Raw genomic sequence first — 14653 nt, forward strand, 5'->3', positions numbered from 1 at the left:
TCACCCTTCTGTCCTTGTACTTTTCTTAGATTTGCCAAACTAGACAGGTTTAAATCCCTTTGGAAATGGCCTTCCATTCCTTTTGGGGAGGGGGTGGTGGAGGGGGGGTAGGGGTTGGTGGTAGTGGGACCGGCTGATACTTAAAGCTCAAGCGTGTCTTTTGAAATGTCATTGTCACTCAGTTGATTCCTAGCTTTTGCTGAAATCTCTGATGGAGGACTTAGGGGTGTGACTTCAAGGTAACTTTGATTTGCAATCACTTAAACATTTTGAGTTGTAACAGAAACATATTGGGAAAAGTAAACTCAGTAACAATACACGTGTTAGAATAGCACAGCTTTGAAGATCAAGGGGGCTGTTATCTACATTTTCCTCTGTTTAATGTACCTAGTCAACTCCACTGGTGACTTACAGATTGTAATGCTGGGACAGGCTTTACAGATTTTTGGTGCTGTGGTGCCACCTACTGGAAGATTTCTAAACATTCCTTTGTCTAAATAATGGAAACAGGCATCTAGGTTTTTTTTCAAGTGCAGGAAATGTTATTCCCAGGAGGGTAAAACTCAAAGGATAATATATGGGAACATTAGCTATAAAACAGTGCTCTGTTTTCTAATATTTGATGTGATGTGAGTGTAGTGTAGTAGATCCTGAGCACTCAAGGCAGGTCACACATTCAGAAATACTGATGCCTTCTCTTTATTGTCACATCCTAAGCAGGTACCCTCTTAAATCCCACTGCTATTTCACTATTTTCCTTTTTTTTTTTTTTTTTTTTTGGCTGCACTCATGGCATCTGGAAATCCTTGGGCCGGGGATTGAATCTGAGCCTCAGCTGCGGCAAAACTGGATTCTTAACCTGTTGCTAGGGGCGCAGGGATCAAACCCATGCCTCCACAGGGACCTGGGCTGCTACAGTCAGATTCTTAATGCACTGCACCCCACAGGGAACTCCTCATGTATGTTTCTTTCCTGATTTCCACACCTTTGAGATGCTGTTCATGTATTATGTTTACATGTGTTGTAATGGTATTTATATTAACACAAGCTCCTAATATTAAGTAGGTATGTATTGGACCCTAGTGAATAAGTGCTTTATGCAGATGTTTTATTTGCTTTTTCAGGTCTGTTTGACGCCACTAAAGAGTAGATGGTTGCTTTCAAGTATTACATGAACTAGGGTATAAGAGTAAAGGGTTGTCCATTGATACTGGACGATGGAGGAAACACATTAGCTCTGCTTTGCACTGGCCGAGCAGATCCCTCTGTGACCAAACCCAGCAGCCACATGGGCAGATCGTGACATCATGAAATATCTCATACAACCAATCCCACCAGGTCTTCTCATTCATCAGTGAGGATTCAGCATAGTCCCTTCTGCCTGTGATTTAGCTGCTGTTCTGATAATGGCTGATGCGTGAAGTGAGACAGATACTTGAAATCACTGCTCATATTGTTTAGGAAGAATGATGAATTGTGATGACGTGTCGCCAAATTATGCAGACATTTGGTAGCTTAGTCTCCTCTGAATATTTACGTAACTTCACCCGTCCTCTGCCTTATCTTGTGTGGAGAGGCTATCTCCATGGAAGCATTTGTTCATGTACTTCTGACATTTATGCAAAAGTCATTAAATTTTTTTTGGGGGGGATATGTCCTGTAAGTATTACTTAAGTGTTACAGAGGTTGCTGATCTGTTTAGAGAGATTTTGTGACCATGAGAACAAGTGATTTCACTCTTACACTGTGATGCTGAAGGCTTGGAATTATCTTTCAAAAAGATAGAAGGCTGTGTGTGTGTGTGTGTGTGGTACTGTATAAAGGCAATGCAATAATGCTTTTATTTTTTTGGCTGCATCCATGGCATGCAGAAGCTCCCAGGCCTGGAATTGAACCCTTACCACAGCAGTAACCAGAGTCACAGCAGTGGCAACACAGAATGCTTAACCCCTAGGCCACCAGGGAACTTCTGTTTTGTGTTTTTGTATAGCCTAAAAAACCTGCAGTGGAAGAATTTAGAATTAGAGTCTGAGATAAACAACAGAAAATAAAATGCATAATTCAATTTGAGACGCCTTTATGGAAAGTAAGCGTGAACATGGCAGAAAGGGAAAAGGGATCCATTTTTTAGATAGGATGTCATTTTCTCTGGATCCTAAATTGTCTTGCCTTGAAGGTTAAAGGATTTGGGGAAAATACTGGATATGGGACCATGATTATACCAGAAATATATGGACATAGGTGTAGACAGATGTGGCTATATAGATATACAGATATGTTATTATTCTGTTCCCAAACACCAGAAGCCTCTTCCCAGCTGAACACGAGGCATGTGAGTTGTAATGCTTTTGTCTGATGTTGCTGTTGTGTGGTTGACTTTTCTGTCAAAATACCATTTCGCAGTGAGTTAAATTGATGCACCGCGGAATTTTCTAATATTCTTCTGTATTGTCCACAGAGCATTCGCTCAGCAAACTCTAATTTCCTCTGAATGTCTACATCTAGTGCCAAGTTGATCTGAGCATCTGTAGCACTCAGAGTCATTTACGCTGCAACCCAATCCTGATTAAGATGCTTTTTTACTTACTTACTAAGCTCTTCATAAACACTGATCTCGATGGAACTTAAAACACGGGAAAAGAATTTCCTTGCCGCAAGGTCGGCTGGAGAGGAAAGTTTCCAAGGACAAGTTGATGGGGAAAGCGGGATGTCTGAGGCTGGAAAGCATGGCCTGGGGAGTCAGACAGGCTCGAGGTCAAGTCCGGGCTAGTATGGACCAGCCCTGAGACCTCAGCCAAGGGGTCTGACTGCTCTAACTTCTGAGGGTTGCTGTGATGCTTGAGAAAGAAAATACAAGCAAAGGGCTTAGTGTGCTGCCAGGCACCTGATAACACTCAATAAATATTATTAATATAATCTTATTTATGAATTGTTCTTTTTAAAAGACAAATCTCTAGAAACCTTCTTGTTCATTTGGGGAACTTACCCTGCTCTCCTTTTCAAAACGTAGATTAAAAATGCTGAACCTTATTTATTTGCTTTAAAGAAGTGCCTGGCTTTCGAATCATTTGGAATCAAATGAATCATCGCTGGGGCGTTGGACGTTTAAGTGGCCTGACCAATAGTCTACTGATTGGAACCATAGCTAACGTCTTGACTCTAATACTCATAGTTCTTAGGGGTAAAAAGAAAGAGCTCTCAGAGTTTCCGTTGTGGCGCAGTGGTTAACAAATCTGACCAGAAACCATGAGGTTGCGGGTTCGGTCCCTGGCCTTGCTCAGTGGGTTAAGGATCCGGCGTTGCCGTGAACTGTGGTATAGGTTGCAGATGGAGCTTGGATTCTGCGTTGCTGTGGCTCTGGCATAGGCTGGCGGCTACAGCTCTGATTGGACCCCTAGCCTGGGAACCTCTATATGCCATGGGAGTGGCCCTAGAAAAGGCAAAAAGACAAAGAAAAAAAGAAAGAAAGAGCTCTCTTATCATCCCATCATTTATTTTCTCATGTCCACATGAAATATGTGACAGATTATAATTCCTTATTATACAAGGCTCTTATTATGTAATTTGCGCTATATATTTTAGTGGCAAACTCATAGATCAGAACAATAGATTAATCATATCTACTCTTTGTTAATTGATTCCATCACTCAAGAAAAAATCCGGACTCCTTATTGTAGTTTCTAATGCCTGCTCTTGGCTTTTCTCCCAAAGCTGTTGTCTTCAGATCTGATTTCTCCCTTGCATTTAGTCCTGTTCAGAATCACGCAGCAATGGCTTATCAACCCCTTATTACACAACCCCTTATTAATACCCCTTATTAATTATATAGACCCTTTATTAATACCCCTTACTCTAGAGATAAGGTACATCCATGACTTAAGTGTCTTGGCAGACCACTGGAGGTTATAGCTATATTTCTACCTATATTTCTTATGGGTTAAGAGCTTTGCCAGGGCAAAATTCCGTGCTTTTAATCATGCTTGAAACTAGCCACTGCCAGCATGCCAGCAAAACAATACATCTTTCTTGGACTTAACCAAATCAAATGAACTTGTCTGAAGTCTAAGGGCTTACATTGAGAAGAGGCATATCAAAATCATTTTAGATATTTCAAAGCTTACCTATTTCTCCGATAAAGAAGACAGGTGTATTCTATGAAATGTGTTCATACACTTAAACCAACCTGAATGTTTTGAATGTGGCAATATGTTACTTTCTTTATAATGACCAGGAAGGGTTGTTTTTCCTTTCACTTGAAGTGCAAAAGATATTAGTTGCTGATGTACTGATATTTTCTGTTTCTATTTACCTTTTTTTTTTTTTTTTTGCAAATCAATGCGATTCTAATAACTTTATTCAGAAGGAAATAAGAATGAATGAGAGTAGAGTGAAAACGTTTAATGGAAAGATAAAAATATTTTTTAAAAGTTATTTTGCATGGGATAGACAAAAGCTGACCTAGCAAGGACAAAAATGCAAATAATGTAGCTGTAAAACAATAACTTAAATATAAATGATGAAAAAAAAAGCAGAGAACTATACCATAATAAAATAAGAAAGCGTTTTACCTATTTAAACCATATATTTTACTAATTACATGCATTTATGTATGATACATACTTTACATATATAACACAAAAGTACATCTTATTTTAAGCAATAAACCAGGGGATGGATTGAAGAACGTTGAGTTGTACACCTCTGATGGGTCTTCTGAGGGGAGAGAGTTTTTTCTGATCAGCTTGTCCTCAGAAAATATATCATTGGCTAAAGCCTATGAGATAATCCCAACTTCTTATTCTAGGACTAAGGTAGCTGTCCATCAGCCTTTAAGTCAGAGCCTACATGTATTCAAGAAATTCTATCTAACACCTCCTCCACCAGCCAGCCACCAACCTGGGAGTCTTAATTAGGGGATTTATATACATACACTACATAGTGAGAGTACTACTCTATAGAGAGCGGATACCTAATGAGGTCCTACGGTACAGCACAGGGAACTCAATATTCTGAAATAATCTAAATGGGAAAAGCCTCTGAAAAAGAATGGCTATCTGATTCACTTTGCTACACATCTGAAACTAACATTGTAAGTCAAGTATAATCCAATAAAATTAAAAAAAAATAAATTAGATGATCCTCCTATGTGATACCAGAGCAGCGTTCCTCTCTCTGCTATTACCATGTATGTTATTGCTGTTGCTGTTATTTTATGTGGTCTGAGTCACTGAACTGAGCCCACAGGGGCAGAGCGTTTCTATAACTCTATCATATTTTAGCATGGAAAATGAATGTGGCATAATTTCTAGAACATGGTGAGAACTCCGTCAATCATCAGTAGCTCAATAAATGCATGTGTTTGGGAAAGACTTTCCAGAAGTCTTTTCAACGTCTTTTGCAGACTTGAAATGACTTCCAGGAGCTCTTCGTTATTCTACGTGTTGTCTTACTTTACCTGAGAATTCAAAAGTTAACAGCATAGCTTTGACAGAGTTTGGGGCTTTGTAAATATGATATTAAGAGAAGGAAGATGGTTTCTCCTGTGTCAAAGGTCCTGAAAACTGCCACTGTATGAATATGGAGATGCTTTTTATATAAAATATACATATTTATATACTTATAAATCTAACATATTTACATGTATAAGCATAAAGTTCGAAATGTTCTAAGAGGTGTTTCTGTTCTTTTTTGCAGGACAAGCCACTTCTCCCACTCAAGGTAGGAATTAATATTTGAATTTTACTTTTTTTTCTTGTTAGATTTGTATACGTAATGTTGGTAAAATTTTCTATTTTTATCTTGTGAAATTATTTTGTAAGGACAAACTTTATAATCATGAATGGCCCTTGACATTCTCTTATTCTTAGTATTTATGCTTATAAGATATGATTTTGATAACTACCTGAACCTATTATTTGTAGATATTATTGTCTGTCAATTACAGCTTTTAACAAACTTGACAGTAAACCACCTGACAGGTTTCCAATCTCTTTTTAAAATTTTAACGCTATAAATAAATCACTTTATGTTAGAGAGATTGTGAAACTGCATAGTTAAGGAATAATATGAGAAACTAGAATTCTAAACATAATTATATGTATAAATATAAATTCCTGCTAGAGAAAAGCTTTGACACTATTAAGACATTTTGTAATAATCATTTCTAAATTCTATTGCCACAACTAAGTCTAACTGTCACAATTAACTCTTAACAAGTGGCCTAATCTGGAGAGAAATTATATTTAAGCAATGGAGATGCTGACAATACATTCATACATATCACCTGCCAAAGAAGAGAGAAAAATTAGATTGCATCTGGTTAAACATACATTACATCACTTCAATGTTACTGTTGTTGAACGTATATTCTTGATATCCTGATGAATCATGTGGTTGACATCATGCATTAAGAACATAGGTAAAGCGTGAAAAATAACCCCGATTTAAACAGTTATGATGCACAGTTCTAATGAGGCACATTCAAACTGTTCTGAGAACTGGATTATTAAAGGAACTATTTTTTTCATTTTCTAAAGTTGCGTTGATGTATAGTTGATTGACAACGTGTGATAATTTCTGCTGTGCAACAACGTGATTTAGTTGTATCGTGTACCCACTCTTTTTTTAAAAAATCTTTTCCTCTGTAGGTTATCACAGAGTGTTGGTTAGAGTTCCCTGTGCTGCATAGCAGGTCCTGGTTGACCATCCATTCCATATACAATCCCGTGCCTATGCCAGCCCCAAACCCCTCCTCCATCCCTCCTTCCCACCTTTTCCTAAAGAAGTATTTTTGTAGGTAAAGGGAAGTTCATTCCGAAAAACAAAGAACTCTAACAAAATATTCCTAAATATTCCTCTCTTGTTTTTCAAAGGTCTAATATTAGAAATTTGTAGTTTTATAGGATGGCAGAGAGGATTTTTCAATATGAAAGTCATCCATGCTTAGCAGGTTGAGACTGGTTTATGCCACCTATTGGCAACTCAGAGTCTCAACCCTAGAGCCTGGTCATTTTTGCAGGAGGGGGGTGGAAATGGGGATGGGAAGGGAGGGTGAATGTCTAAAATAGTGGGTGGACCCTCACCTTATTGAGACAGTTTCCATTAGCTCTGCATGGACTCAATGACAACAAGCCTCCAAATGATGAAACCGGGTAAGTTATTCCAAAGGCACATCAGCGTGGTCTCTTCCCCAGTGTTGCCAAGGAAAATAGGATCCATGGAAACCAGTGTATCTGCAAAGCCGGGGTGGGGGAACGGGACAGGGACTAAGTGGAACTGGCAACAGAGGCATGCTTTCTAATCCTACCTTCAGCTCTGACTTGTGACACGAGGGCCTCGTGCTTGGAGCTTTAAAATGTGTGCAGGGATGTGAAGGCTTCCAGGGGAGCGGATCTTAGAATGCGCTCTTTTCACTCACTTGTGGATTAAATTCACTCTTGACTGGAAGTCCTTCTTAGGATGCTTCTCTTCAAAATAGTACAGCGCTGTAATGCGAGACGTGGGCAGGGATTTTCCTTCTTTGTCATTTACATCTAACGAAAGGGGGGAGGTGAAAGAAGGAAAGTGCCACCATCTTTCTCAAAGCACCCGGAATCTTGCCAACACCCAAGTGGGTTCTACCTCAAAACGATACACTAGTAACGGATCAAGTCTATAAGGATGAAGGTGGATTAATGTTATTGGACGGAATGTTAAGTCCTCCCTCCTCCCTCCCTCGCATGTCCTCACTCCTGTCTGCCCCCTCCCCCCACCGGCCCCCTCCCCCCACTTTCACTCAACATATAGGATGAGAAAAGACTAAAGTTAGATTGGTCATATGACGCAGAAGACAGGAAGGCACTAGTTGCTTATTTACTCAGTTGGACATGTTGTCAAGTAATTATGGGCGAAACTTTGATGGCAAACATATGCATTTGTGAGTCATTAGGTTATGGAATTTTAGGGATTGGACTTTTTTGGGGGGAGGGAAAGACACATACAACGACTATCCTATCTCTTTGGATTTCTGTAGTCACAGAATAGCCCTGTGATCATCCATGTGTCCTGGCGTTGGGGCAGTTCCACGTGGCTCAGAGGGGTTTTATCCATTTTTAGTAGAAGTGGATTTCACATCATCCTTGACATTAATGAATGAAGCTGGGACGCAGTGTCACTTCTGCTTCCATTTTCTTTCTTTTCTTTTTAAAGGCATGTGATAAATAATTTTACTGAAGAATCGGCTTTCCTTTTATTTTCTAGTTTGTTTTCCTTACTTTATTTTTCATCTTCTTTCTCATTTATATGTGTAGTTGTTTCCGTTGTTTCTCTGCTCGGTGACTTTCCATTTCTGTTCTTTGTTCTGTCCCCCTTAGCACTTCTGCTCCTTTTCTGTCCCCCACTTCCCCCTCCCATTTCCCAATTTTGTGCCATTCTCTTATCCATCCCCCTTGAACTGAATTCATCAAACTACTTGTGGTGTAACTCAATTTTTCATTAATTAGATATGGAAAAACAAACTGTGATTCACAGAAGTAAGCACGTTAAAGAAACTTTCGAAAAAAAATTACACCTCTATAATCCCAATATGAAGAAATCACAATGTATTGTTGCTTAAAAAAACAAAACGGGTGTCCTTCCCCATTCTTTCACGATGCAAAGGACTTTGATGCATGGTGTTCACCTGCCCTACAGGCAGCTTCTTCCATCCGCTCATCTCAGCTCTGCATAGACCTACTTCACCAAGACCATGCCCCATTTTCGCTTTTTTTCTGATGTGAACAGAAACTGGAAAACATTAAATCCATGTCTCAACTCATGTTTCTTTTATTATCATGACAAAATTTTTTTTTTTTGTAGACTTGGGTCATTTGTATATTTGGGACTTCTGTTATCCAGTCTTTTACATGGTCTTTGTTTTGTTTGAATTCGATTTATTAAAAAAAAAAAATTGGTGTGTCCATCTAGAACTTTTTCTTTCACTTTTTTTTTCCTCTTGCAACCCTCCTGATAATCCTCTTCCAACTTGATTTTTCTTTAGTCTTTTCTGTGTGGATCAGCCTTTTACAATTTCTTTTCGTCCTCTTCATGCTTTGAGTTTTGTCTTTCTGAACCCAGTTGCTTTGGACAGTTGAGAATTCAGCCACAACCTGGAAAGAGGGCAGGAAATAGCTGCTTTCAACACCATCTCCCCAGGTTCATCTCTAGCCACTGTTCTGTGGCTTGTTTTACATCTTAGTCTACGAATTATATTTAATCCTCTTTATGCAACTATATGGGTATGGATGCATAGACACAAGGTCTGTGCATTTTATTTGATTTCTTTTCCTTTTCGTTTTCAATTGTATGGCTGCACTGGAAACATATGGCAGCTCCGGGCCAAGGATAGAATTGGAGCCACAGCTGGAACCTACGTTGCAGTTGTGGCAATGGCCAGATCCTTTAACCCAGGGTGCCCCTCTGCGAATTGAACCGCAACTCTGCAGCAACAGGCACGACTGCAGTAGGATTCTTAAGCCACTGTGCCACAGCGGGAACTCCTGTATAAGCATTTTAAATGCACACATACCATATACATATATATATATATACCATAATTTATACCTGTGTGGTGTGTGTGTGTTTGCATGCAGGGGCACACCAGTTGTTTACTTGTGGTCACACTGTAGGGCTGGGGAGTTATAGGCTCAGATGATATGATTCAGGATATGATTCATATGTTTATTTTCTCCTTCCTCCATCTCCAACCAATACGACAGGAACGAACATGACAGAGGAGTCCTCTGCTGTGCCTCCACGTGACCCCTTACTTGCTCGCACCACTGCATCCTCACTCGCAAGCATCTCTGATCGAGAAAACGACTCCTCAGAGGCCAAGCCTCCTTCTAGTGCAGGCACTGCCACAGTGGAAGTTTCCCCGGGCCCTGAGGATAACCATAGCACTACTGATGGGACAGGTTGGCAGAGACCTCACTGGAGACGGGTTGAGGGAAACTAGCCTCTCACTCTCTCTCGCTCTTTTTTTTTTTTTTAATTTTAAAGTTATCAGAAGTTTATCTTTAAATTGTGTGCTCAGTGTTGTATGTGATTTTACCAAGTGTAGAACATCTAGGCGTTTATGAAATATTGGCTGATGAAAGTCATGACCGCAGGTTGTTAGGGGGAGGGGGAGAGAGGGAGGGAAGCTCCCCTGCCCCCCAAATAAAATCGGGATGTGGGGGGTTTTCTTGGTGTTCTCTGATCCCCACAGGCTGCATCATTTTCCCAGTTCCTGCTCACGTAGGTTTTCTGGAGCTCTGAGCAGGTCAGAACTCTACTTCAGGTCTTGGTCGGTCTCACCCTTCTTCTCCCCATGCTGTCCCCCCTTTTACCCCAAAGTAGGGTTTTCTTGGTTCAATTCCAGACTCTCAATATCAGAACATTGTTGGAGATAATTTATTTATTTTTTTTAAAAAAAAACAGAGGCTTGGTAATCCAGGTTGGTTATTTGGATTTCTTCCAGAGATAGTCACATTATTTATGCAACTATATGGGCATGGATGCATAGACACATAATTAGAGTTGTGAGTCCCAGTGGTAGAATTTAAGGGAATGTGGCCATGTTCATAGGAAACTAGGAGAATGACAGGGGAGGTATTTCTGCGAGGGAAGACTCTGGATGCTCCTAGGATCCAGAGACCACTGATCTGCTCCTTCTTTTTTTAATGTTAGATCTGGAAGTATATCTTGCACATAAACCTACCATACTGAGGGCGGTTGGTGCCTTTTCTGAAATAATGTACAGTGTGCCACTTTCTGAGGCAAACTGGTTTCCAGGCATACTCTGATTAAAGAGATTAAGATATCTGTTCAGTAGAGTCTTCAGTGTTAGCTTGAAACACAATCCCGGGTAAGCCGATCACAGACACGTGGTACAGGCTACACGCAGTGTCTTGAAGTTTATTGGCTGTGATAAGCAGCTAAATGGACGATCGATGCTGTCATATCAATTACAGTAATGTAGATTTAATCTCGATTCCACTTTTCCTGGCTAGCCTAGGACATGGGTTGTGGCTGGGACTTCTCTAAACATCGCAAGTGTCTGAATTCCTTTTAATCAAAGGAATGTGAGCATGAGGGAGGTGGAGGCTAGGTAGAGCTTTTCATGTTAAACCTTTTTATTGACGAAGTGACATCACACAGAATTTTTCAGCTCAAAGCTTCCACATTTCCCCTCACATACTTAAACGCATGCATACAACATTCCCAGGTTTCATTTCCACATCCCCCCCAAAAAAAATTAAAGCCAGAGTTTTACATATGAAGCAAAATTCTAGAAAAAAGGTTCAAAATGAAATGGATTGGAAATAAAGATGAATAAAAATACTTGATCTGGCACAGCAAAAGGGATGGTGAAATTAGCTGGGAAAATCTCATGCTTTCAAACAAGAGAACGCAGTTTCTTTTCTAGAAAATAATCTTGCTATCAGGCAATATTTCAGTTATCTACTGGAATAAAACTTCTGAGTTATTTAATATATTCTTTGGATTGATTTGTATGGTGGATGGGAATGCAATTTAACTTTTCTTGCTTACTAATACACGAGGAGGAAAAATATCCCTCAGTCCATTTTTCTAACAGTATAACATACACCATTTCAAAAAATTTTAAAAATGATTACAATAAGCATCTACATCGTAATATGAAATTTAATTATGTAATATTATCTTTATAAAAAATAATACATGCATGTTGCAAAACAGCCTCATAAAAGTATATATTTGTGATTTGTCAGAGACCCTTGCATATTGGGTATTCTTTTCTTATTCTGCCCACTTTCAGTTTGTGGAGCTGATGGAGAATTCCAAAGGGTCATAATGACCTAGACGTCACAAAAGCCACCTGGAAACATGCGCCGTCTCCGGCTGCATCAGCCCAGGGAGCCTCCCATATATGTAAACGGAGGATGCAGGTGCTACCCACCTGGCAGGTGAACTTAAAAACAGGCAGACTTGAACTTTAAGAGACTGGGCCCTTTCACAGTTGGTAAACTATAATATCAGTTTTCTCCTTAGAACCTCCTGGTATTTAATTTTTTTTTTTTATCTGCGGTGGGGAGATATTGATGAAATGATCTCATTGTTAATTAGCACAATCTCCTCCTCACCCGAGGCTCCCGTAGACCCGCGGGCGCCCTCTACCGGATGAGGTGCTCAGACACTGGCCCCAAGGCGTCCTCTATGGACTCACCCCTGCTCTCTGCAAGAATGACAACTCCGATTTGCGGGCCCTTTAGACTTGTGCAGCTATGAAGACTACATGAACTACCATCTACGTAGGAGTGAAGAAATCCAAGCACCATCTCACGTGTAGCATTTGGCGGTGGATTAATTTGAAATTTTATACTTTCGTTGTTACCCTCAATCCACGAGGCAGAGTAACAAAAGTCCTTGTAATAGAGATGAATTAATAAAGAAGAATGATGAGAACAGAGAAGAAGTCTGTTCAGAAGATTATTCAGGGCTTTATATGTTTATTTATTTCCTGGGCAGGTGTTACTGTGCAGTGAGAACTTCTTTTCACTAGGAATAAAGAATAGATGCACAAATTCTTTACTAAGATATCCTACCTAAACAAAAACAATGAAGAGTAGGTGGTGTCTACTGCCACTAAAGGGCACTGAGAAATTATACCCACAATTAAATTGTTCCTAAAATAATAGAAAAAAATAGACGCTCATATTCTCCATTCAAAACATCAAAATCCTTTCAGTTTTAGCATCTCTGTCTATAAAAACTGCAAAATAGCCCCTGCCTTGTCTTTCCCACTCAGTGTGTACTCCTTTCCTGGTGCCCTTTTTATCCTGAAAAATAAGCATGTTTCTCAGGTAACAAAGGCATATACGCTCTGACCTGAGTGCCTGAAAGTTAAAGATATGAATGGGGAACCTGGCAGTTTTTGCTCCAGTGTGGAAGATGGAATCTGTCAAATGGTCATTATTTTTTTGAAGAATTAAGATTGTTCCTTTGGCATAAAAATCATGACAAGCTGGGAAGAGAACTGCCCTAGCTTGTCTACCATCTTCCACCAGTTCTGGCTGCCACAGGAACTGCAGTACAAAGATTGGGTGCTTTTAGCAAATGCAGGGATTCAGACGTTGTGGCTGGGAAGGAGCCGGGAAATAGCTCTGGAGGGCTGACCATCACACAGATTAGTCTGCTTTGCCCCATCAAGGAATTTTTCCTCTCTCGGTGGTTAATTTCACTCATTAAAAAATCTATTAATGGACCTCATTAAAATTGTAATTGCCAGTCCTAGGCCATTGCTGAGATTCTCCACCAGGGAAAGTAGTTTTCATAGGAAGAGAGAAGGTAAGGGGTTTGGAAGGGTGAGAGTGGGGGACTTCAGAACCGGCATGGGGACAGGGGACCCTGGGGAGGGGCAAAGAGAATGAGCTAGTGAAAGAGAAGTAGAAAAAAAAAGTATGAAGGAGGGATGAAGTCAAGCCTGACTGATTCCAAAATTTACAGAGGGCCAGCCGTATGCCTACCTTTTTTTTAAGGATTAAAAGAAAGCAAACATTTTCTACTCTTCTGGTTCTGTTGAAGCCGTGCCTTGAGTATCCAGAGGTGAAAAATGGATGTTTATGTTACTCATTCCATTCTGGGGTTTACTTACACTTGGGTAGGGATTTAGTGGCTTTTAAGACTGAACTGAGAACCCAAACTCAGAATTTGGGAAGATTCATGTTCAGTGCTATGTGCGCGCACGCGTGTGTGTGTGTGTGTGTGTGTGTGTGTGTGTGTGTGTGTGTGAAAGAGAGAGAGAGGGAGAGAGAGATTGGAGGGTACCTCCCGCTCTGCAACACAGAGCATCTCAAGGCAGGTGCAGGACCAACCTTATACCATGAAATTGGTGACCCCAGGGATCCTGACAGTGAAATGACCACACAAACTCAAAAAGGATCTAGCTCTATTTTTTGCCTGGACAATAGTGTAGTGCTAGGCATCTAGCTGGTCCCCAGCGAATACACGTCGCTCACCTGTGCAGTGATTCTGGGTGTGGTGCTGGAGAACGATGCGACGTGCTGTGGGTGCTTTTGGCAACCACCCTTGATTCTGCACCCCTTAGCTCATCTGTATCAGAAACTAAAGGGATGCTGTCGCTCTAATGTGATGTTTTGCGGCTCTAAACGAGGTTGCTTTTTCCTGGGAAGGGGAGCCGCTTCAGTGAAGGTAGAATTGTGAGCTTCAACTGGAAGGGAAAAAAAAATAATAAACAACAACAACAAAAAAGAAAACGAGTTCAGTAGCTGCACAGGCAGGATCCCCTTCAGCTCTATTTTAAGAAAATTAGAAGGAAGCACCTGCACCCAGGGTCCCTCCCCGGAGAGGTGTGCCCCATCCAAGGCCATGGCAGAGGCGGGCAGCCGTTCCTCTGGGGCCAATCTCAGCACAGCCTTTTACCCTCAGAGCTCACTTCCATCTCTGCGGTCTCAGCACCAGCCAGCGGTACCCACTCTGGGCATCTTCCGTATTGCCTAGGGCAGCTGACCTCCATTTGTGGTCCACGCTATCTCCCAAGGTCCCAGGTTTTTTGTTGGTTTGTTTGTTTTGCTGTGCCTGTGGCACGTGGAAGTTCCCAAGGCCCAGATGTGAACCCATACATGCCATGGCAATGCTGAAACCTTCACAGCTA

General features: G+C 40.7%; 1 protein-coding gene across 13 annotated transcripts in view; it reads left to right on the forward strand.

The window, feature by feature from the left end:
• Window positions 1-14653, forward strand: part of PTPRC (protein tyrosine phosphatase receptor type C) — a 118729-nt gene that overhangs the window by 48239 nt on the left and 55837 nt on the right. For 9 of the 13 annotated variants that reach the window (XR_014817543.1, XM_084979398.1, XM_084979399.1 and 6 more), the window contains exon 3: window positions 5695-5718. Coding sequence is in view for 12 of the 13 variants with exons in the window: in XM_084979398.1 (XP_084835524.1) it covers window positions 5695-5718 (24 nt within the window). In the remaining variant the exon portion in view is untranslated. Of the gene's footprint in view, window positions 1-5694; window positions 5719-9734; window positions 9933-14653 lie in introns of all 13 variants that reach the window. The other 4 variants (XM_003130596.7, XM_084979395.1, XM_084979396.1 and 1 more) reach the window with 1 other exon arrangement.

This window comes from Sus scrofa, chromosome 10, assembly GCF_054392235.1.
Source record: "Sus scrofa isolate SSC_HxYL_T2T_F1_AM1 chromosome 10, Sscrofa_HxYL_maternal_Yorkshire_Landrace_v2.0, whole genome shotgun sequence".
NCBI lineage: Eukaryota > Metazoa > Chordata > Mammalia > Artiodactyla > Suidae > Sus > Sus scrofa.